This window comes from Balaenoptera ricei, chromosome 1, assembly GCF_028023285.1.
Source record: "Balaenoptera ricei isolate mBalRic1 chromosome 1, mBalRic1.hap2, whole genome shotgun sequence".
NCBI lineage: Eukaryota > Metazoa > Chordata > Mammalia > Artiodactyla > Balaenopteridae > Balaenoptera > Balaenoptera ricei.
The window spans coordinates 87,166,620-87,192,729 of NC_082639.1; the positions used below are offsets into that span (position 1 = coordinate 87,166,620).

Here is a 26,110-nt window from a genome sequence, read left to right on the forward strand (position 1 = left end):
AGTTGTTTGATGTATACCTCACCCTGCAAGACTATTACTGTTGCCTTTAGGCCTTCATTTCCTATCTCCCCCTACCCAACCTGTTCTTCCAGTGAATGCTATCCAGTTAAAAATATCAGATAATCTTATCTTTTCTTCCAGTGCCCACCCACACTTAGTCAGTTGCCAGCCCCTACTGATTCTGTGTCTCAGGATCTCCTCCTCTCAGTACCCCCTGTATCAGAAATCTCATTGTTACTGTTGCCTTCCTGGTCCTCTTCCCTGAACGCCCTCAGTGATTCCACTTGATTTTTATTGAAAATCCAAACACCCCCCAGGGAAATCCCTTTAGTACCTGGCAGCTGCTTCTCTTTCCTCTTTTTCTATTCCCCTACTCACACTCTAGGTACCAACCTTGACAAACCACCTGCAATTTTTAGAAACTTCAAAGTAAACATGCTTCTAGGACTGTACACCTTATTTGCTTCACATGAACTGCATTTCACATTTTCTGTATCCAGTTTTTTCTTTTTTTTATTTCTCCCCTTAGGCATGAGTCCTTGAGGGCAAGGTCTGTTTTTTCACCCTTCATCTTAGTTTCTAACAGAGACTAGATGGATGCTGAGTGAATGCTGCAGGATGAGTGAGTGGGAATGAACCAAATCCTCAGCATTTTTATTGCTGTCTCCATAGTCCCAGTGCAGGTTAATTGGTTTCCTTTCTTCCCCGCCTCCTCCCTTTCTCTTTTAAGCATCCTTGCATATCTCTGACTCAGGAATCTATCTGAAGTATACTTCAGCCCTGGTCAAAAACTTTCCGTAGCTTACCTTTTCCTACAGAATCCATTTCATGCTCAATACCATTTACACCCTCTAGTGGTCAATCTTCAATCAGCCTGTCCAGCTGCCTTTCCCATGTTTCTCCTTGCCCACCTCCAGCCTCCAAACCTATCTCTTATCCATTCTTTTGTCACACTCTATAGCATAACATCCCTGTGGTTTTATTTATGCCATACGCTCATCCAGGTGTTTTCTTCCCAACTCACTGCCTAGCAAATTAACACTTGGAATGTCCCCTACCCAAGTTGGAATTAATCCTCCATGCTGTATCTTTCTATATACTACTTTAATTTTTTTCCTCCGTTATGATATATATCACATTCTGCTTTGTATTATAGCCTTTGGTTTTTGTTTTATTTTTGCATATCTGCATTCTAATAGATAACAAGCTCCTTAAGGTAAGAGCTGAATCAGTTTAACCTTGAAAGCCACACGCAAGCTAGCTTGGGGCTATTCACTCACTATGGAAAGAGCATGTATTTTCACTTGAATCTCCATGATGCCACAAAAAGCTGTGTGATCTCTTTTATTTCTTTCTCCCAGTTTCCCAGCTTATAAAAGGAAGATAATATTACCAAATTTGCAATATTATTATGCAGGTTAAATGAAATAGTGTATGTAAAGTATATAGCTTAATACAGTGGCCCATGGCAGAAATACAATAAGTGGTCATTATTATTGCTGCTGTTCCTGGTGCTATAGTAGGTACTCGCTATTGAAGAAGGATATTTTTTTGTTTGCCTGAGCTCTTAGTATTAATGGTTTTCATTTAATTGTGTGACTCACTTCTAGCTGAATATAACTGAAGCTAGAGATTACCCATTAGCCTTGCGGTTAAATCTAAATCTTTATTTTTCACTATATTACAATCTTTTATTACTTATTCTGATATTACAACATTTTCCTGGCAAAAAGGATTGCTTCCTTCTTCAGTTTTTCCACCAACAGAGGGCCAAGTCGTTTCCAGTATTTGTGAAATGAATGATTCAAGATTTAATCCTTTTAAACTCAGTCTTTTGTATGCTGTTTTCCGGTAGAAACTATAATTCCCTACTTTTAGAGTAATTGAAACCTGCTCTGTGGTTAGAGGGGTGCTGAAGCACTAGAGGGGCTTCTTTGGCCCGCCAGGTGCCTAACACGTTACTCTCCCACTTCGGTGAAATTTTGTTCAGTGTTTATGTTCAGAGCCTGGACTGCACCATCTAAATGCACAGCTCCTTGTACCAAAGAACTTGCTAAAAGTGCAGTCAACTAAGGGAAGGGAAATCTAATAATATGCCTTTGTAAATTGGTAGGAAAGATATAGTCCAGATCATTCCTAATTTGAATTAAGTGTTTTGTGCTTATTATCAATTACAGTTTCTTCAAGTCAAAATTAGGGGAAGATGATTCAGTGTGAGGAAATACCTAATGTCTCTCTTTTCCTTTTTAACTAAAATAATGATGGAATCATCAAAGAAATAAAAAGTGGTCAGTATATACATATATGTGTGTGTGTGTGTATATATATATATATATATATATATATATATATATATATATATAGCCTCCAAACAAATGACAAGAATTGATCATGTATATTTAGAACATATGTATCCTCTTCTACACGGGTGAGAATAAATCAAGAAATAGCACTAGAAATTAAGACCTAGACCCTGGCAAAGGAATGGTATATTTCCAGAGACCAAAATACTGGAAGAGGAGAGGGAATCAGTTTCCATTTCACCAACTGATGATAATGGTGGTGATACTGGTGGTAATGGTGGTGGTAATGATGATAGTAATAGATATCGTTTAGTAGAAAAATTGTCAGGCACTGTGCACATCAGTGAATGTGTTCATTATCTCAGGCAATTTTTAATAAAAATCCCTTCGAGATAGGTACTGTCATTTTTATATTCATTTTACAGATGAAGAAACTAGGGCTTCAAAAAGTACTCTTACCCAGTGTCACGCAGCTTGTGAAAGACAGACGTGGGGTCTGCGATCAGTCTAACCTATCATTAGCCGTCTTCATCCCAGTGCCATGCTGATCAGGCTACAGAGCTTCTTTCTGTAGGTGGGCGTGAAGTCAGAGAACAGGGCAGGACTTCTTTAGGAATGCAGTAGCTCTGGGCCAGAGCAGAGGCACCAACCAGCCTGACTACCACTAACAAGGGCTTTTAGGAGAGGGAGTTGCAGATTGAAAAGGGGAAGACTTTGTTTCAATCCCTTACGGCAGTGACACCATTTTAAGCTCCATCAGGAGGGGAAGGAAGATAAAATATATGATTTAGATACTGTGTTTCCTGAAGCCACTTTCAGTAAAGAACTTTGCCAGTAATCCCACTCCACTCCAGTGCATGGCAGTTTCAGACTGCAAAACCTAAGCAGAGGAGAAAAACAGTGCAGTTACAGTTGGTGTAGGTACCTCTTGATCCTAGATATAAAAAAAAGACACTTTTCTAATCATCTCCATCTGGCTGTGAAAATGGCAAGATTCCATCCAACAACCCAGAGGAGTGAGGTTTTGTAACCAGCCCCTGAGCTTTCTCCGGATCCTGTTTGAGTTTGGCCTGTCAGTAAAATTTTACCTTAGCTTATTCCCCAACATCCACAGCCCACCATGAGAAATCCAATTAACATCCTTTTAGACAAATTCTCTGTGATTAAGCAAAATAATTACCCCAAAGAGTCATACATACCCATAAAGTAATAAATGGCCTCACTGAGATCGTTTACAAACAAAATAAGAAAGTGAAAAAAGAAAGCACATCTTCCCGCCACACACAAAACATGAAAACCAACCTTACTACTGAAATAGATCTCCCATAGGTAATAAAAGATTTATATAATTCCAAGTGTCTATTCTTAGGGAAACAAAAGCAAATATGGCTGCAATGAAATAAAGTCAGCAGTGAAATTTCGCAGCAAAATATTGACAAATGAATAAAAAAGAATATTTCAAACAAGCATTGGAAGTAAAATAACATTTTTTTGATTCTAAGACATACATTTTCACATTTTAGCATGTCTGTAATGGGGACCTTCTTAAATGATAGCCTCCTTCAAATACTCGGAGCCAAGGAATAGTGGTGACGCATAATGCCCCTTTTAAAACATGGGAGAGGTGGTGTCATTTCTGCTTGACTTTCCCTGGCTTTGGGTCTCACTCAATAAAACCTAAGATCCTTACCATGGACTCCATGGCTCAGTAAGATCTGGTCACCCACTGCTTCTCTGACCTCATCTCCTAAGAGCGTCCCTCTTTTTTAACTCTGCCACCTGCTACAGCCATGCTGGTCTCCTTACTCTTCTTGGACCATCCAGGCATGCTTCCACCTGTAGGCCATTGTCCTGTTTCTTCCTCTGCCAGGAATGCTTTTCTTACTAAGAACCCCATGGTTCACTCTCACATCAACTTCAGATATTTATTCAAATGACAGTTTCTTATTTAGGCTTTCCCCAGCCATCTTATCTAAAATTGCATCATTCTTACACTCCCTATCTACCTTTCTGCTTCATTTTTCTTTTTGACACTTATTATCAAATCATAGTTCATATTTCATTTATCTTGCTTATGGTTTGTCTCTCCCCAGTTGAATATCAGCTCTGGTAAAAACAGGGATTTTTGTCTATTGTCTTCACTGTTGAATCTCCAAGTCCTAGAATAATGCCTGGTATGGAGAAGGAATTTAATAAATAAATGTATGCTGACTATATGAATAAATATGTGTGTATAAAATATGCATAAATATAAAAAAATTTATATAAATATAAATGTGCTAAATATAAAGCAATAAATGGATGGGTTCCATTCCCAAAGGTTGGTGGGTAAGTTGGGGAGGAGGTGTGACTGTCACACTCAGCCTGTCTAATGGAGCGTGGGCTAGGTGTCAGGTGTCTTGTGATATAAACCTGCCTCTGTTACCAGCTGAGTGGAATGTGGCAAGTTAATCCCCTGGGCCTCCAGGTTGGACTACATAATCTATACGTATGTTATAACATGTCAGTTAATTGAGCATTCTGCTAAAAACAGCTGAAAAATGAGGAGTAGGAAGGGGAAGCTGAAGATGTGAAACCATATCTTTTAACATAAGTATTTTCACCACAAACAGTGGTAATGAGAGAGTTATTGCATAAGAATTTTGAAATAACTTGTAGTCCAATTTCCTTTGCTTTATAAATAGTGGACCTGAAGCCCAAGATTAGAGAGATTTAGGTAAAGTCAAGTGCTAATTGGTGGCAGACGTTAGAACTCTACTTGACATCTCTGAATCCAGTGTTCTCTTTACTTTAACTAGTTAGTATACAGGGTAAATACTGGTGACTTTTCAAAAAAAGTATTCTTCTTAAACTGTTTTTTATAATATTCAGCTTAGATTTTAAGAATTCACTTAGTGGCGGGAATACATAGATCAATTGATCTCTCTTTGTGATCTAATTCAGCTTACGGAAGAGATTGGAAAACTGGAAGATAAAGTGGAGTGCGCTAATAATGCCTTGAAAGCAGATTGGGAAAGATGGAAACAGAACATGCAAAATGATATCAAGTCAGCATTTACAGATATGGCTGAGGAGAATATCCACTATTATGAACAGGTAATTAGTGATATGTGGTATTGCTTCATTTTTAAAAAGTTATCCTCTCTCTTACTTTCTATGTCTTGTGTTGAAAGAGTCTGTTCAGGAACCAAGTGTCACATTCAGAAGCCTCTTTGGTGGCTCAGTGCCAGTGGAGTTGCCAGTCAATATAGTAACGCTAAACCCACCCACTGACACAAATGTGTTTAGGTGGAGGAAGGGTGATAAGTTTTCCTTCCTACACAGCATACCCAAGTACCTAATTTGAGCTGAGCTTGATGTGAGAAAGAATTATGCTACCATTTTGTTGTGTCTGTTTTCCCCTCAGTTTCTTGTTTTGGAAGGATTTGAATTCTTCAAAAGCACTTGATCATGCTTCCTAATGATTCTCCTATCTTATTTCCTTTTCCTCTCTTTTTCTTGTATTAAAAAGGGTTTGCAAAATGAGGAAAGGACCAAAGGTTTGAATGAGCAGAAAATTAGTTCAGGGCTTATACGTTATGTCCCTGCCATCCCTACCATGCCTTCTGTAGCTATTCAAAAAATCAAAAAAGGAGCATTAGTTCAGTTTAGTTTATAGTTCAGTTGTTTTTTTTGTTTGTTTTTTAGTTCAGGAAAGAGCCTAATCAACATTTTGCTTTTCAAATGATTACCTTTTTTGAACAACTAATAATTCTGCAAAGTAGTTATTATTTTAAATGAATTTTATGCTATCACTTTCTTCATCTAGCATATTCTGAGAGTTTTATAGTTTTAATTCGTACATTGAGATATTTGACCCATTTTGAGTTAATTTTTTTTTTTATATAGTATGAGGTAGGGGTACAACTTCATTCTTTTTATTTTCTTTCCTTTTTTTTTAATATTTACTTATTTATTTTGGCTGCGCTGGGTCTTGGTTGCGGCATGCGGACTCTCAGTTGCAGCATACATGCGGAATCTAGTTCCCCGACCAGGGGTCGATCACTGGCCCCCTGCACTGAGAGTGCGGAGTCTTACTCACTGGACCACCAGGGAAGTTCCCATTCATCTAGCGTATTCTGAACATACTTTTCCTGGAAGGTATATTTTAAACATACATCTTTAACCTTATCTCTGACTGAATTAATGACTATATAAAATTGATACATTAAGAGAATTATTTTATACTTTGTGGTCTATAGTGCTTGCTAGTTTAAAGGTACTTTAAACTAAAATATTTTATATTTTGCAAGATTATCTAACTGATACTGATATTTTCATTCAACAAGAATTACTTGAGCCCCTACTACCACCAGACACTGTTCTGGGCCCTGGGGAGACCACAGTATGCAAGACAAACACGGTCCCTTTCTCATTAGTTACAGTCAATGAGAGAAACAGTCAATTAAAACAAAATGTTATAATAATAAAGTATAATAAGTTCCAAGATAGAAAGACATTGCAGGGAAAGAGGAAGGTTCCTCAGAGGATGTGTTCAAGCTGAGACCTTAATGAATGATGAATGAGAGGTAGCCAGATAAAGATGTGAGTAAGAGAGTTCCAGGCAGAGAAAAGACGAGAAGTGAGAGAGTACATGTTCAAACTACTGAGGTTCTTTTTGAAGGATGGTGGCGTGGAGGTAGTGTTGAGTTGAGAAAGGAGGCTTGTAGAGGAGGAAAAACTTTCCTCAGCCCTCTTAGGATCCCTGGCTGGGTCTGAAAATGAAACTGACAAAGATAAATTAACAGGAGAAAAGTATATATGTTGATTTAATGTAAGTTCTTTGTGGTACAGGAGCTTCATGAGCAAATCTAGACCAGAAGAAACAGATCTGAGTATTTCTATGCTAGGTTTGATAAAGAGTGGGCTTTCGTGTAGAAATAGGGTAGGTTAAGGAGTATGAGTTAAGGGAAATAAACTGGAGGGAATTTAGCAAGTCCTTTTTGTTAGGAGTCTTCTCGGTGTTCCTTTGTCTTTGGAGTAAAGATGCTTCTTTTTTCCTCTGGGCATAAGGAGGCCACCTCTTGTATGAGGGTTTTATGACCTGCTTCGTGAGATAAGGGTTGGAAGAAGGTCAAAGTGACCTTTCTGCTTCTGCCATATTCTCAAACTCATTCATCTTAATATGCCAACATGTCATATTTTGCATTAGTATGTCCTGAACGCTCTTAGGCTGAAGAGGGCCTTATAAGCTTTGTCTTTTATTTTTCATTCTAAGGGAAATGGGGAATACCATTGAAGACTTTTCAGCAGGAAAGAGACAATATCTATTGCACTTGCCTTTTAGAAAGATCACACTGGCTATATGGGTCAGAGTGGAACAAAACTAAACATGTTGAGCCTAGTTAGAAAACGTAGCAACGAAGACAGAGATGTGAACTGACATAGAGGTTTCATGGCAGTGGGCTAGAGATTAGTGGACAGATTCAAGTGATTTTCTTTTTAGCAGGTGGGATTGGAAAGATCATTTTCTACCTCTCCTATTTTTTTATTCTACTAACAACCTTAAGTAAATTCAAGTCTCTAAAAGGAATTTCCCATAAATCTCAGATTTTGCAATGATTTAAAATATTTCTGTTGGATAAAGCACATTTATCAACATAGGCTTTTTTTTTACCACTTAACTCTTTAAATCCACAGGAATAACTTTCTCTCTCCTTTACAGTGGAACCGGTCCACACTGACCTTATAGGAGTGTTATGACAATTAATTGAAATAATTTTTAAGAAAATGCCTTGAAAATTAGGATATACAGTATACTATAAGTGATTGTGATTATAAAACATAAGTATATTAGGTTATAAAAGTCATGTGACAAATGCACCTCCTATGTTTTCCTTTCAATGATAAAATCTGCAAAACTTTTCTAAGTTTGTTTTTTAATTTTTTTAAGAGAAAATGTTCACGGCAATTCCATTGAACTCCAAGTGAAATGTTTGAGTTTTGACTATACCTGTCACATAAATACATATTTTTGTCATGCTCATAGGTTGCACGCAGTTTATACAAAATACAGTTTTATTAGAAATAGTTAAATTAGCATCACTGTGCCATATTGCCATATTGCAAATTTTGTTCTTCACAGCAGTTTATATCAGTATATTTTTCACCCTTTCCTCCAAATGAATTATATTTCTACATGTTGCTAAAATTATATCAAGTGTACTGCATCTTAGATGTATATATTTGGAGGAATCGCTGGTTTTCTTTATTATAACTTCACAAGACCCCCTACAGCTCCAGTTATTTATTGGCTTTTTTCCTAAGTGAATAACTCTTAACTGATTTGTCACATCAGTCCAAGCATAATCAGGAAATTGGGGCCCTTATATAATCAAGGCTTCCTAACTAACACACAAACTGTGTGGCCTGAAACAGCAACAGTCTGCTGTTATCTGTTAACTTCAGAATATCTCAGATATACAAGGAAGTGAAATGTTGCAGAATCTTTCCAGTCCCTTTTTAATTTAATCATATTATTATGGAAATACTTCTGTTTTCATCAACAGTTGTAAAAATAAATCACCAAAGGGGTTTGTTCCTAGTGTGATAGAAGAAATGGGGTATAAACATTTGCCTTTGGACTTTTATGAAGTAAAATGGTCACAGTTTGTTTACAACTTAAAATTTAAATATTAAAATGACAGAGGAAAATCAGTTTGTAAGTATGAGGTATAGGTCTGTATCAGAAACCAATTATTGTCATATTGAAGTGTTATACTTAGATGTGTGAATTTACTTGGAGACAGTTGACACCAAATATAAAACAGGTATCTCCAAATAAACTCTGAGTAGGTGAAATGAAGCTATTCCCAATTTTGTTCTATATGACCAATAACTAAGAATAAATTTGAGTCTTTTTATAAAAACAAGAATAATGAAACAATAAAACAAAAATCCAATTGAACATAGGTGAATAATTTCAAAGTATCTTGGTATCCAAATAACCAAAGAAAATTATTTCTTGCTAAAATGTGAAGGGATGCTGAAACCATAAAATATGACATGCTGGATAAAGTACGTGGACATTTTCTAATTGTTCTTTAGTAGGTACAAAAGAGTGTAAGTTTCTATTGTTGTTGATGATACTGATGCTGATGATTATGATGATGGTGAAGGGATTTGAAAGGAAGTAATCCTTGGTAGGTATTATAAACTAAAAGAATATACCCTTTGAAAGTTTAATTTTAATATCATAATCATGAAAAGATCACATAATGTTAGTTTTTGCCAAGTAAAACTGTTTGTAGTTAAGTGAATATAATACTTGAAGTAATAAAATTTGTTTTTTTGCACAGTTTATTTTAGAATTATTAGTTAATGTATGGAAGTCGTTGTTTCAGAGCCTCATTTTCTGGTTTTAAAATTAATACATGCACATGAAAAGCAAAAAAACAACAAGATCTAAGTACACAAATGTATAAAGAGGAAATAAAGAATGCCCATAATCTTATCTCCTAGAGAAGGCTACACTTAAATGCAATTATAGAAAAATAATTTGCTATATGCAGATAAAAATATTTTAAAATTTCTGATGGTTCTTTTCGAATGTGTCAACATTAAAACATATGGTTACTTAGTTGTGTCATGATGATTACAGTGGATATGTATTATTTTGAGTTCTGTATTTTTTATTTGTTTAAACACTTTTCTATGTAACGACATAATCTTCTAGTACATCATGTTAATATACCTTTATTAGTGAAGAGAACTAATAATTAAGCATTTATGTAAATTTTTTGCTCTCATAAATAATACCATTAAAAATAATTATGAACACTAGACTTAAAATATTTTTTGATAAGAATTTCAAGAAATAACCAGGTTAGAGGTCGCTTCATTTCAAATGCTATCAGTCTTATTTAAGAATGTCAATTGCCTCATGTAGAATCATTCATTTAAGATTCAATTAACATCAAAACCTTATGCTAAGCAACATTCAAATTCAAAATTAAATCTTGTCCTTAGGGAAGAATAATAAGTATATGCATTTTTCACTTGATTGATACAGCTTTCCAATGTATTACTTTTTTTAGTGGAAGAATGTTTAAATTAGTTTTTTTTTACGTGAATGGTAATGAACTGACTTAGTAGAAGGGTTCTCTCATTACTGAATAATAAAAATATATGTATCTACATGGACATCTAGGAAGCAGAAAAGCAATTATAGTATAGGACATTTTCTCTAAGATAAATGAAGAAAAAAAAATCATTACAAGCGTTCACCATCAAGCCAAATCAATAGTACAACTAATGCTTTCCTAAATTCCAAGTCCAGCTATATATGGACCATTTAAAAAGTAGAGAAACTTTAAAAAATAGGTATCATAGCAGTTCTTCTACAAAGTAAGTAATAGATAAGCATTGAATGTCCTAGAAGTTCTTCAAGTATAGTTGTTCTTATTTAGAAATGTATTCCTTATTACGTTGGGGAATGGTAAAAGAAACTCTAGCAAAAGAGTTGCTTTTTTTAAATTAAGTGGTGCACTACATACTTTGGAACATTGTTAAAATTTTTGTGAATATTTAAAACACCCTGGTCCAAGTAAAGATACCTCCCAAGCATTGTGACTTTAAGAGGTTAATCTATATTGGTAATGATTATAAAACTGCCAGCTAAGCAAGATTCTGATGAGTGGCATTTAGATTTCTGTCTGAAATTTCGTTCTTTTTTAAAAAATTGGGACTCAGATAAATTATGGACTTTCTGTTCATCTACATGAATTAAAAGGAACAGTTAGAGGGAATAGCTTCTCTAGATCTAATTCCATCCACCAAAGAGTAACTGTAATGTAACATGACAGAAACGTGGGGAGAAAGTACCATTTTCAAAATCTGGGAGGTCAAAGGAAAGCAAAGGAAGGAAACCCTGGCCATTCTCAGTCATATTGCCTAGAATTTAGTGAAGTGATTTGAAAAAAATACAGAAAAGTATAATTTCAACATCACAGACTCAAAAAGAGAATATGACATAAGAGAAATGAACAATTCTAAAAAGTAATAAAAGGAGTGAAGCAGTTAAAGAATCAGATGTGATTACATCTGTGGACCATGGACTATGAAAGACAAAGATGTAAAGAGATACAGTCAGAGATGAATACAGAGAAACAGTGTCAGGGAGGGCACATTTCAGGAAGAAGTGAGGTTTTGGAAAAAAATGGAATGACTTCCAAATAGTACCAAAGTCAAATGGAAGTGGGTGTGAGGAGCCTCTTTTGGAAGCAAGAAAATTAGGAATTAATAAACTCTAATAAAATTAGTAAAGTGAATGTCTAATGGAAACCATGTTATGGAAACTGAGAAAACAGAACTACTTCATTTCTATTTCACTCCTGTTTTCTCCATCAAGGAGAATGAAAATATAAGTTGCAAGATTTAGGCAAATACAAATAAAAGGTAACTAAAATTCAGTATATTTGAAGAGATAATAAAACATTAGCTATCCATTGCCACAAAAAGAGAAGGCTGTCATGTTCTTTTTACAATGACCCTTGCAAAGCCTTTCCTTTATCAGCCCAAAAGCAGTGCTTACAAAGCCCTAGATGAAGCCTTTTATTCTAAACTGATTTACGTAGAGAAAGATCGACCGACTTCTGCTCACCCAGGAGAAATGCGGGCTACCTTTCTTTCCTAGGTGAATACTCAGATTAGCTCCAGAGAAGGTTTTGGGAAATACTGAAACAATGACACCTGTTTCCAAAATAGTTAACCTCTGTAATTTCTACGAACCATACAGAATCACCTCCTACTGCTCAACTCTTTGTAACAGCCTTTCTTGTAAAGAGAAGGATGGAAGTGATTAAGGATTTAACCAGCTGTAGTTGCTTAGTATCATTTTGGTCCTAAGGAATGACCTGTAGTTTTCCTTTTAAATGTTGGGAGAGAGGCATAAAAGTTGGTCTATGTTGAACCATTTAAATTATATTTTTATATTGACAGTCTCTTAGGATGACACAGAGTAAACAGATACTTTCTTTAAGGTTAATGTGTCTCAATTCCCTTTCCAAATCATAAGAATAAAGAATTTAGCTAGAGCTGGAATAATTCAAAGTTATCTAGGACAGAGATTTTTGAATCCATATCAGGGTACTTTTCTTTTTACAGTCATGCCTCGTAACATTTACTAAAGCTGGTACCTGACCTAATCCCTAGGACCCAGGAAGACAGATCTGATGGTGCTAAAACAGCCCTTCAGAAAATAACAGTCTATCTTTGGAACTATTTGAAGAATGTTTCAGAACTACATTATATACCCTAGGGGATTCAGTAGGTTTCCATTAATGGGTAGGATAGATTTCCTGGAAAGTAAACACAACACCAGCTTGAGAGGCTAAGATGCTTAGATATTTACTCAACCTGACCATTTTTATGCCAGCTAAATTTTCCAATTCATTACGTTCTTGTGTCCACATTACTTACTTTTTTACTCAATGGGAGGCACTCATTAGAAGTCTGAATGTCTGGATTAGCAAATTCAGGCTGCATTACACTACTCTTCAATGCACCATCCAATTCATTTAGGGATGGTCATCTTCATCAAAAGAAAAACACCAAGTTTTCATCTTCTTAATGCTGTTAAATGACAATCCATTGAATACCTAGGAGTTTTTCCCTGTGTATTTTGAGTAAAGAGACCAACACTATTGATTATTTAATGATTAATCTTGTCCTCTTTACCATTTATCCTATGGAGATCATTTTTTTGGTGAGCAATCAATTCCTATTTCAAATAGAATCTAAAGGTACACAGTAATAATGATTAGAACAAGGGAAACAGAGATGGAATAACCTTGTGTCATCCTAAGGCTAAAACTTTTTATTCTCACTGTCTGATAAGAAGCTTCACCATCGATTATGGAAACAAAATCATCAATAAAACACTTGCTTGGATTGCTCATGGGAGGCTATTATGGTCCCCTATTATTGGTTGATTGGTTGCGGGGGAGGCATCTATGGAGAATAGCTATCACAGAGGCTGCAGAGCTGCCTTCTCAGTTTGATAGATTGTACCAGGAATCCTGGATGAGTGAAGAGGTGAGAATTATAAATTGAGCTGAGGGAACTCTACATTAAAGACATTTTATAAATTTTTTAAATCAACTATTACAAGTGGCAGAGGAAGTCCCAGGGCATAGTTCTTTGGGTCTCTAACTGTTGTATATTTAAGGACATACTTGATCACACAATCATTTGCTTCCATTGATTTTACTTTGGCTGTCATTGGGTATGACAGCTTCATAGCCAAGTGCCTTCCTTTTAGGTCATACTGTTTCAATTTATGGAGAAGTTTGGCAATACATCTTAGCACATTTAAGTTTCTAAGAAACTCCCTAGGAAAAACATCTGTTCACCTTTGTTTAAGATCTCAGATTTATTTGTTCACCGAAGTCATTTATGGAATTAATGTCTGAAATAGTCTCTAGAAAATACTTAGGAAACTGATAAAAATGTTCATTAGAGCTTTTATTGTAAAACCATCTGAAGAAGTTTAGGTAAATATGAGCTCTTGACAGTAAATTTCAGTTCCACTTGGCTTAAAAAACTTCTGTTGTAGCCAACTACCTTTTAAACTTACACCTCAATAATTTGATACAGCTTTTCAGTGATACAAATGAATGCTCCTCTGTCATAGCAGATAAGGTTAATTGTTATCCTCTACATTGATGATAAGGTCCTGCTTTCATATTCCAAGTAGTAAATCTACTTCTAACTAGTTCTACCACCACCCCCCGCAAGGAATCCTTATACTCAAGCCAAAATTACTTTGCAATAAGATTATCTTCAGCATGTAGAATGATAGTATACTTTGCAGAGGTTAAGTCATTTAATTTACTAGGTCTTTATCTTGGTGACCACATTGAAATTTGCTTTTTTTAAAACTTAAGTTTCATAAGAGTCATATTGAGGTCTTTTTATATTAGAAGATACTTTTGACTTAAAAAAAATTAGAACAAAATAATCATCTCCATTCTTTAGTAGCTATTCAAAATACTGAATTCAGACCTGATGATGCATTTTGATAGTAATATTGGCAAACTAAGATGTAATCAGAATAAGGTTATCATGGTGATAGTGGTCTAAGAAATGCATCTTCATTGAAGGAATTGGAAAAGAAGAAAGGTATTTGGAGGGCAGTCGTGGAAGGAGTACAGGTTTTATTGTTGCTTCAGAAAACATATCTAGCACCAACTTTTGGAAATTGTATAATTTGAATTCACAGAAGGCATTATTTCCTATGTATTAAAATTCTCTAAATTACATTAAATTGCATTGCAAAGAAGTTCTCTGCCACTGGGAGTTTTTAAGCAATTGTTGAATAATGTACATGAGCAATTCTGTCTATACTAGAATTTCTCAATGCATTTTATAGGAAATTAGTTTTTGTAATGTTAATGGGTGTTAATCATGAAAGAAAAGATAGATTCTGTAGTCAGATAAGTTTGAATTAAAGTTAAACAGGCGTTTTTACTAAAGTTCTCAGAGTCTTTTATGTGCTTATATGGTTTATGAATCTGAAGACATAATTTCTTTGACTAGATCAGCATTTCTTCTTATAGGATTAGCCTGTCATGGAGCACAATTTAGGAAATTTGGGGTAATTATGTTGATCTCTAAAGTGATGCTACTTAAAGTATGGACTAATGCCCAATTCATAAATTGTTAATTACAGATTTATAACGTGATAGATTCAGAAACTAAAAGTAATCAGTTGAAATCTTCTATAGCAAGTAGACATTGTCATGGCATCCAAGTAGGTGATTATTAGACTTTTGTTGAATAAGGTATAGGCCAATTAGAGTATTATCCAGCTTTTGTGGTGATTTCTTGTGGCATGAAGTACAAACTAGTCAGCTCAGTAGGATCACTTAATGGTCCTCAGCAGATTGAAAGAAAAAGACTTATTCATCATCGCAGATAGTCTGAGAAGCGCTGCTCTAAAGTTCCTTCTGTTTTCTAAGAGTCTGTTCATCTCTTACACTTAACATAGGTAGTGTCTTTTCTCATTTAAACATTTATAATCTGATTAATATTCAAGTATTATAATGTATATAAAGCACAGTTAGTTATAGAATTCAGTTTAAATGCACCAAGGTCTGACTTTTATTTACTTCTAAGGAAATCTTAAAAATCGAGTGTTTATCATTTTTAGAATTCTAAAGTATTATGTAATTAACTATTTTGTTGTTTTATTAAGTGATGATTTCTATTCTGAATTGCATATTCCAAAGCCATAGCTATAGCTCATGTTTCCACATAACTGTGTACATCTTTTATTATAGTTTATGTAATTTTAAAGCTTTTGTTGTTTTGCAGGTTTCTGCTTTCTTAAAAACTTCTATTAAAAACATTTTCACCAGTCTCTCATATTCTGTGAGATAGTTATTTCTCAATTATCTGTACAAGCGAAGTTGAGCTTAGATGTAAAAGGGACAGTTATACCATAGCATAGACAGTCTGTGCCTCTTCCCACCCTTTGGATTAGATAACTTCTTCTGTAGTTAAGTTTATCAAATACTTGAATAGGTGATTACATATGATAATGAAATAATTTCTAAAATTATCTAGATTCTGAATCAAGAATTTTCTTCTTATTGTTCTTCATAAATGACAGACTATATACTATGGACCAATATATAGTTCCTGTAAAGAAAAGGAAGAAATGATTTAAAACACACATGCACACACTGCATGATATAACATCTTGAAAAAAGAAGGTGGGTTTACTAATGAAAAAAATTAAAGTTGGATATCAGAGTGCCTGCCACTAATTGTAAAATCTTCATCATATCTTCTCTATACCCAGTTTTCTAATCTGTCAAAAAGTGGTACTGATGGTCCTCCTCTTCCTCCACCCCCTATCCACACACATCCCTCACAGGTCCTTAGAAGAATAAAATTAGAAAACATGTGTGAAATGCTTTAAAATAATGTAGTTAAACATCATAGCTGTGCCTTGATAATTTTCCAGTAATCCGAAAGTAAATGTGCTCTTCTTTTTAGTTTGTTGTCTTTCCATGTATGATAAACAAACACAGATAAGCTTGGTGTTTGAAGTGTCTGGGGTACTAAACTGGACAAACTTCATGTAATTGGTTTGTTATTGCTAAAAAACAATGGTGATATGGTATAGAAAAGTATGAGTTGAAAAGATATGAAAATTTGGCTCTCGTATTAATTCTTTCTATAAAGATTTCCAATGTATTAGATCTTTTGGAGCCCCAGTTTTTCCACATGTAAAAATGACAGGAATGGAGTTATTCGTATCTAAGGCTTTTTCTATCTTTAGCAGATCTTGAGTTAGAGATCTACAGACTAATACTACAAAATTATTTTTTAAATGGACCACAAGATGGCGTTTGTAGCTAATGAGTTTTTTGCGTTAACTCTGTTGCAGTCATTGAAGTATTTGCAGTATTTGCAAATCCAAACTTATTACTTATGTTCTTGAGAGATATGTAAAAGTAATTTTAGAAAAAAATATACAAATCTTGTTATTTTGAAGTTATTGACATTTCTCAAATTATAAGTTGGCAGGTTATTCTGAATTTAGACTTTTTCAAAAATGAAATTTAATGAATAATTTTGAGCCATTGCAAAATAATAGAAGTTGCTTTCCATTTGTAACATAATCTCTAATTTCTTTCTGGATTGATTACGTTTCAGAAAAATGTTTAAATATGCAGCTCCTGAAAGTTTTCATTACTGTTTGGATCTTAGGTTTAGATGATAAAAAAAAACAACTACTAAAATGTTACACACTCTGTTGCCCTCATTTTAGGCGTGGCCTACAATTTTTATAATGTAATTTATTTTGCAGTGATATTGGCCTAGTATGGAGATGTTTACATATTTGAGCTTCAGTGTTTCCTCAAGTGTAGGTGATGTCGTCTGTGTCCAAGATCATTTGAGACAGCATTAAAGTACGTAAAGGACACTCAGTCATATTTCTCAGTTTTAGTTTATTAAGAGAGATGCAATTATTATGGCACTGTCTAAAAGATACTTTTAGATTAGTAGGAAAACTAGAAGCACAACAACTTTGACTTAATATGGAAATTTCTGGTTTAAAAAGGGGTACATGGTAAGGTTTGGCTTTTATTACATTTTACAATAATAGATATCATTGTTATTGTTTTAGGCAAATATATGGTTATTTTACTTTATTAGCAGAGATATATAGATGATATTTTATTAATTTGACTTATATGGTAATTTGGATGAGACTAGGTTTTCTATTAGCTGTTCCATGAACGGGGTGGTAGCATTACCTATGGAGATATCAAACTTTATGTTGGCATTACCACCTGGTGGCTAAGAGCTTTGGACAGGCATAACTTGTGACTTTAAGCTCAGAGACCTTGAAGACTTTTCATTATTTCAGTGGAGCTCAGCATCCTTATCTATAAAGTGCTAAAAATAATAGTATATACATCAGTTTTATTTGGTATTAAAATATATATGTACACATATGTATGTATGTATATAATGGAATAAAGAAAGATGAAAGGAAAGTCTTAGAAGCAAAATTTAATATTCCCAGTAAGTCACTAAAAGTAAATCATTTTGAAGCTTTTATACTCATAAATACCTTTCCAGGAATCTCAACTAGTTTATCCCTTAAGCCACTACTTATTTTACTTGAGCCCGAAATAGCCAATATAGAAAATATGTTTGAAAGCTGCAGGATAGATAAGTAAATAAATAAGTAAAATATATGTTAAGTGCTTAATGCAGTGCCTAGCACATAATAAGGTTTTGATAAATGTAAACTATTAGTAGTAACAATAGCAGTAGTACTAATTGAAAATATTTCTCATGTATTTCTGAATCTTACCTTTGGAAATTATTTATAGTGACAATTACCTTATAAATATCAAATACAGAGGGGAGAGGTAAAATGTTATATTTGATGCCTTTCCACACTGTGTCAAGCCAAATAGAGCAAGGCATATTTACAAACTGTATGTGATCTCATTTGCCAACACTTTCTTTTCATTTTTTAAATTTTTATTTAAGTATAGTTGATTTACAATGTTGTGTTAGTTTCAGGTGTACAGCAAAGTGATTCAGTTATACATACGTATATATCTTTTTTTTTCAGATTATTTTCCATTATAGGCTGTTACAAAATATTGAGTATAGTTCCCTGTGCTATGCAGTAGGTCCTTGGTGGTTATCTATTTTATATATGGTAATGTGTCTATGTTATTCCCAAACTCCTAATTTATCCAACCTCCCCACCGCTTTCCCCTTTGGTAACCATAAGTTGGTCTTCTATGTCTGTGGGTCTACTTCTGTTTTGTATATAAGTTTATTTGTATCTTTTTTTTTTAAAGATTCCATATATAAGCAATATCATATGATATTTGTCTTTCTCTGTCTGGCTTATTTTACTTAGTATGATAGTCTCTAGGTCCATCCATGTTGCTGCACATGGCATTATTTCATTCTTTTTTATGGCTGAGTAATATTCCATTGTGTATATATACCACATCTTCTTTATCTGTTCGTCTGTCAGTGGACATTTAGGTTGCTTCCATGTCTTAGCTCTTGTAAATAGTGCTGCAGTGAACATTAGGGTGCATGTATCTTTTTGAATTATGGCTTTCTCCAAATATATGCCCAGGAGTGGGATTGCAGGATCATATGGTAGCTCTATTTTTAGTTTTTTAAGGAACCTCCATACTGTTCTTCATAGTGGCTATACCAATTTACATTCCCACCAACAGGGTAGGAGGGTTCCCTTTTCTCCACACCCTCTCCAGCATTTATTATTTGTAGACTTTTTGATGACGGCCATTCTGACCGGTGTGAGGTGATACCTCACTGTAGTTTTGATTTGCGTTTCTCTAATTATAATTAGTGATAATGAGCATCTTTTCATGTGCCTTTTGGCCATCTGTATGTCTTCTTTAGGGAAATGTCTATTTAGATCTCCGGTCTGCCCCTTTTTTGATTGGGTTGTTTGTTTTTTTGATACTGAGCTGTATGAGCTGTTTGTATATTTTGGAGATTATTCCCTTGTCGGTTGCATCATTTGCAAATATTTTCTCCCATTCTGTAGGTTGTCTTTTCGTTTTGTTTATGGTTTCCTTTGCTGTGCAAAAGCTTTTAAGTTAATAATTAGGTTGCATTTGTTTATTTTTGTGTTGGCCACTTTAGGTTCTAGGATGAAAGTTAATGGACACACATGGTCCAACCCCCCTATTCTATGAATGGGCGAATAGGCCCAGAGAAATGAAAAGATTTGCCTGAAGTCAGACTGTGGAACAGAACCTCCTCATATCCCACCATCTTGAGAAAATATTGATTCTTAAATGTGGAAGTTTTCATTGGAAGCTATATCTACAGAAACACCATTTTTGTTATCATTCATTCTTTAGAAAACTTGATCACACCTGCTTGTGGGATCACTACCTACTTATGAGAACTAAAGAGACATTTACCTTTTCTAATGGCAAAATGTCATCACTACTTTACTGGGGTAGCAAGAGATTTACTTTCAAGAAGAGTTTTGGAATTAAAACTTATTTTCTAAATATTCTGTCCATGTATTTGAGAAATTTTTAAGAATGTGTTTTGGGACAAAAGGGCTTTTGTTTACCTGTCAGCCCTGTTTGCCCTAGTTCTGGCTCACTTTTCTAACTGTACAGCCTCTTTCCCAGTCCTGCCCTTCATAGAGAAGCTACAGTTTTTGGTCTTTGTCTACAAACTGGAGCCACCTGGAAAAAAGTGTGCACTGCATTCTCAGTTAATGAGGATTCGTGATCAACTTGCTTTCTGGTCACCCAACATCCTGCCAATAAATATGTTCAACATATTTATGGACTTAACTTTTACTGCAGTGGAAGCGTGGGGCACTAGAAAAGAGTGCTGGACTCAGTGGATCACAGTTCCCTTAACTATAAGATGCAATTAGTTGAGTTTGTCAAAGTATTGTTGTATCAAATAAAATAATGTGTATGGAAAATTATGACACATTATTCAACTAAAAGTGGAATTGTTGCTGATTTTCTTATGACAATATGAAAATCTAAAACTAGAATGAGCTGATGGGTATGATTAAAGGTCAGGCCACCCGTGACACTGGGTATTTTTGATGGTTACTCTAATTTTGATATTAGTTTGCTTTACTAATTATAATGATTTAAAAGTGGGGAAAAAGTCAATTCCTTGATAGAAAACAGTGAGAAGCCAAATAACAGAAACACATTTTTTTCAAATAATTGTTTTAACATCTTTTTCTTCTTCCTTTTTTAAATAAATTTATTTATTTTATTTATTTATTTTTGGCTGCGTTGGGTCTTCATTGCTGCACGCGGGCTTTCTCTAGTTGCAGTGAGCAAGGGCTACTCTTCGTTGCGGTGTGTGGGCTTCTCATTGGGTAGCTTCTCTTGTTGCAGAGCACGGGCTCTAGGCACACGGGCTTCAGTAGTTGTGGCAAGTGGGCTCAGTAGTTGTGGCTCGCAGGCTCTAGAGCACAGGCTCAGTAGTTGTGGCACCCGGACTCAGTTGCTCCATGGCACGAAGGATCTTCCCAGACCAAGGATTGAACCCATGTCACCTGCATTGGCAGGCGGATTCTTAACCACTGCACCACCAAGGAAGTCTGCAGAAATACATTTTTTAAAAATATAATTTACAATTATAAGGAAGTTTCACACTAGATTTTGAGATTTCTTTTTGTTGTCGTTTTGATGATTCTTTATATCCTCCAATTATCACAGTCCTGGACGCAGTGAATACTGAACTAAACTATTTATGTGGTATAAACAATCCATTTCTTGAGTTTTTATTTAGTTTTTCATACTCAAAAATCCAAGAAAAGCAAGAAAGAGTAAAAAGATTTAAGGAGTTGTAGAGATTATCATTCATTATTTTAAAATAGATTTATGTACATTAACTGGGTAAATGAGCAACATATCAGGTAATAGGTTAATATTAAACATTGGCAGGAGGAGGCAGTTAACATATTTAGTTAGTAAGAAAATCTGCTATCAAAATTCCAAAAGAGGATTGGTAGTTTCAGGAGCTACACAGTTCAGAGCATGTCCTCAGTTTTGTAGCAGAAATCTGATGGTCAGCAACCTGAGTGGGGATCAGGCTTTCATAGCAAAACTTAACATTAACAAATTTAGAGGTCAATAGAAGCCAGGATGTCAATTGATTAATATTCAGATTGAAAAATGCAGTGTTTATGATGAGCAGCATATTTGCATCAGTAGTAAAGTACATTTCTTCTCTATGGTCTCTGCATTTACTGAGCACTTACTATATGCCTGGCATGTATTAACTCAGTCATCTTCAAAGGGTATACATACTCCTGGAAATACATAAAAATTTCCAAGAGGTATGTAAGGAATCAATTTCTACACACTCAACCTGCATATATACTCCTTCCTAAAAGTTGATTCCCCTGGGACTTCCCTGGTGGCACAGTGGTTAAGAATCTGCCTGCCAGTGCAGGGGACACGGGTTCAAGCCCTGGTCCGGGAAGATCCCACATGCCGCAGAGCAACTAAGCCCGTGCGCTACAGCCACTGAGCCTGCACGCCACAACTACTGAAGCCCATGCACCTAGAGCCCATGCTTCGCAACAAGAGAAGCCACCGCAATGAGAAGCCCGCGCACCTCAACGAAGAGTAGCCCCCGCTCGCCGCAACCAGAGAAAGCCCGCGCGCAGCAACAAAGACCCAATGCAACCAAAATAAATAAGTAAATTTATTAAAAAAAAAAAAAGTTGATCCCCCTGCAATTATGCATTTTTTTTACTCACCTGCCCTCCAAAATGGTCCTTCTTCCACTATGTAAAAGAAAGGTGTCTCATCTTGATGGGCCAGTGACTTATTAAATGTATCCTGGTGGTTATTCAAGAGATTGGTTATTTTCCATTTGCTGATGAATGGCTATACCTCTTATCAGGTTTGTAATATCACAGACGTACTTAACCATTTGATCCTCAGCTTTCTCATCTATAAAATAAGATTCATAGTAGTCATTGTGAGGTTTAAAGAAGGTGATATGTGATAAAACAACCATTATAATGCCTGACCAAGTATTCATGTAGATATTCAGCCGTTGTCATGATACTTCTCTTGATTTTCTGTGCTAGTGTTCTGTAATCTGTATTTCAGAATACATAAATTGTTTTTCTACCTTTCGTATGGTGGATGGTAAGGAGATAGTTAAGTAGCTAATTTGTTTCTTTTACCGTGTCTCACTGTCATTTTTAGGATTTGCTTTAGAAATGAAAATGTTACTTCACAACACTAATCAGCATGGAGGGCTGATCTTCCTTAGACATTAAACTAGGAGAGTTGAAGAATATGACAATGATAGAAGTTTCATCACATTAGGATTAATACCATCTTTGGTGCAATTTGGATTCCTTATTTGACAGGAATTCTAAATAGAGCAGACTGCTCAGATTTTTATTTTGAATTTTACCTTGAATATGTTCAAAGATTCTTTAAATGATAGTTTGGCAGAGTTATCAAAAAGATATGATATCTCCTGAAAGCAGTAATTGCTTTGGGCTGCCCTGCAGGGTTACCAGATAGTAGATAACGTATGGATTTGCAGAAGAGGCCAGAAATCAGGTTCACAAGGGAAACAGGGCTCTTTCCAAAGGTGAACCATGGTTCTCTATCAGCCCTTCAATCCCAGTTCATAGTTTTCACTGTTTTGTAAATGTTGTGGATAGATTTTTAAACATTATCTGTATTTAGGTATTTTTGTATTTCCTTCTTTTTTATACTCAAAAGTTGGTGAAGGAGATTTTGAGTATCTATAAAGCTGAATTAAAAATTTTTTTCTTGGCATTGAAAAGAAATAAAATACTAATAACTGCTAATATTTAATGCATTTCTCCATATGATGTTAATTGTAGGTATTTTGTAGATGTTCTTCCTCAAGTTGTGGAAATTCCCATCTGTTCCTAATTTGTTGAGAATTTTTTTTTTCAAGTAAGAAATGGACGTTGTAATTTGACAAATGTCTTTCCATGTCTATTGAGATGATAATAAATTACTTTTAAAACAGTCAGTTACATTGATTGACAGTTAAACATTAATCCAATCTTACACTCCTGGGATAAACTCCATTTGGTCATGAAATGTAATTCTTTCTACAGATTGCTGGATTTGATTGGCTAAAATTTTGTTTATAATTTTTGCATCTATGTTTATGAGGGATAGTGGTCTGTAGTTTTGTTCTTTTGTAATGTCTTTGGTAAGTTGGAAAGCATTCCTTTCTCTTCAGTTCTCTGGAAGAGTTTGTGTAGAATTAATATGATTCTTCCTTAAGTTTTTGGTAGAATTCACTGGTGAAGCCATTTGGGCCTGAAGTGTTCTTTGTGGAAAGATATTTAACAACAAATACAAATTCATTTGAATTATCTATTTTTTCTAGAGTGAGTTTTGGTAGTTTGTATCTTTTCATTGGTTTCATTTAAGTTCTCAAATGTATAGGTATAAAGTTTTCAATAATATTTTCTTTTTTTCCTTCAGTAGAATTTAAAGGGATGCCACCTCTCTCATTCCTAACAGTTGGTAATTTGTGTCATCTTTCTTCTTTTATGAACAGTCTGGCTAAAAGTTTATCAATTTTATTCATCTTCTCAAAGATTCAATGTTTGGTTTCATTGTTTTTCTCTTTCATTGATTCACACTTCTGTCTTTTCTGGGTTTTTTCTTCTGCTGCTTACTTTGGTTATAATTTGTTCTTTTTTAGTTTTTAAGATGGAAACTGAAGTCATTTAAGACCCTTTCTTCTTTTCTAATGAAGGTGTTTAGTGGTATAGATTTCTCTTTATGTACTACTTCAGTGGCATTCCAAAATTTTTTACACATTGTATTTTCATTTTCATTCAGTTTAAAATAAAATACTTTCTAGATTACTTTTTGATTTCTTCTTTGACACAGGGCTTATTTATAAGTGTCCTGTTTAGATCTCAAATATTTGGGGATTTTTCAGATATCTTTCAGTTGCTGATTTCTAAGTTAATTTCATTATGTTCAGAGAACAAACCTCATATGACTTGATTCTTTTTAAATTTATTGAGATGTCTTGTATAACCTGGAATATGGTGTGTTTTGGTAAATGTTTTATATGCACATGGAAAAAAATACGTATTCTCTTTTGTTCTGTAGATATCAATTAGGTCACCTTGATTCGTTTCCTGGACACATTAATGACTATCTCACCACCTAGTCCCAGCAGACCATCATAATATAATCATTGCTAATTTTTTGAATACTTACTTTGAGCCAGGCATTCTGCATAGAGATTTATACAGGTTTTGTAAATTTAATTTTCACGATTGCTTTAGTGGTAAGTATTGCCATTAACCTAATTTATAGCTGAAGAAACTATAATAGAGATTAATCAACTTGCACAAACTCACACTTGATATAGTAGGATTCAAATCTGATTAAGCCATGCTTGTATCACTATTCCTCTGTCTCGATGCTTAATGCCTGCCCCCTCAGATCCAAATGGTCCATCTTTCCCTCTACAATTTATTATAGATCTGTTTTCTATCCTGACAATGGGGGAATAGTCGATTATTTCAGCAAACTAATCCATGCTAATTTTTTAACCTTTTATGTTTTCCTCTTATTTAGCAACAGTTTCCCTCATTAAGAATTAAAATATGTAGAAAATGACAGGGATCCTGGCAAGCCTATGGGAGAGAGGAGTAGGGCAGATTGCTATAGGAACAGATATGTAAGGATTTATTAATCCTTCTAACAGTAAAAGTGAACTACTGTTGACCTCCTCATGGTGTGTTTCCATCATTTAGTGCCTTGCTACATGGGAATCCTTCCTTACATCACAGACAGATCTCCACTTGGAAGAAGCCTCTGAAGATAAATCGTAATCGCATTGAAGACTTCTCTGTGATCTTTGGGAGATAACCAAGGTTAACCAAAGTTATTCTTTCTGGGTGGGCTGGGTCCTTTCTAAAGTGGACGAAAAGTGTTTCACACTATCTGGAAAACCAACAACTTAAAACTCAGGTGTTCCAGAGCATTCATATGAATTTGGATATATATATACATATATATACATATAAATATTTAGCTTAGTTTTAACTATGTTCTTAAATTTGTATGCCAATAATTATACATTAAAAATTTTTTTCTTAAATATTTGTCTGTGGAACATGTCATTTTAAATATATTGTAAAGACTCAGTTTTAATAAAAAGTTTAATATGAAATGACTTGTGTGTGTTCTTTTTCTACTAGTAGCTCAAGCCTCTGAAGCAGATTCTAATATGAATCCAGTGTATGTTAACAAGTGTAGTATGTATTCACCTTTATTTCATCATAATTTTCTCTGAAATGCTATTTACTTTGATATTAGGAATTCAAAGTAAATATGCAAAAAATGATTAAATATTATTAAACATTAATGATAACTTCAAAAGTTGGTTTATTAAAAGTTAAGTAACTGTTTAAAGATTACCAAGATAAATTTAAATTATTTTTTGAGTTACTATTTAGAATTCCTTATACAGTCATTTTCCCACTAGTAAATTTATTCTTTTCTTTTTGGTATTTTTTTTTACATACTCTTCACAATTCACATCTAGCTTTATTTTTTAATGTACACAGTGTTTATCAAATTTGTTCTCCCATTTATTTGTTAAGGGTCTACTCTTTATAAGGCACAATTGCAGGTGCTTATGATGATAATGATAAAGACACATTACACTCATTTCCTTCTCCAGGCTTACATTCTAGTAATATCATACAGAGTAAT

At 34.5% G+C, this 26,110-nt stretch overlaps 1 protein-coding gene across 2 annotated transcripts in view; it reads left to right on the top strand.

Annotated features, from left to right (window-relative positions):
• SNX7 (sorting nexin 7) overlaps positions 1 to 25,525 on the top strand; it is a 101,614-nt gene extending 76,089 nt beyond the window's left edge. For both annotated transcript variants that reach the window (XM_059900353.1, XM_059900362.1), the window contains exons 8-9: positions 5,247 to 5,399; positions 25,147 to 25,525. In XM_059900353.1, the coding sequence (XP_059756336.1) occupies positions 5,247 to 5,399; positions 25,147 to 25,224 (231 nt within the window). In that variant the 3' untranslated portion in view covers positions 25,225 to 25,525. The remainder of the gene's footprint in view (positions 1 to 5,246; positions 5,400 to 25,146) is intronic.
• Positions 25,526 to 26,110: the final 585 nt, after the last annotated feature.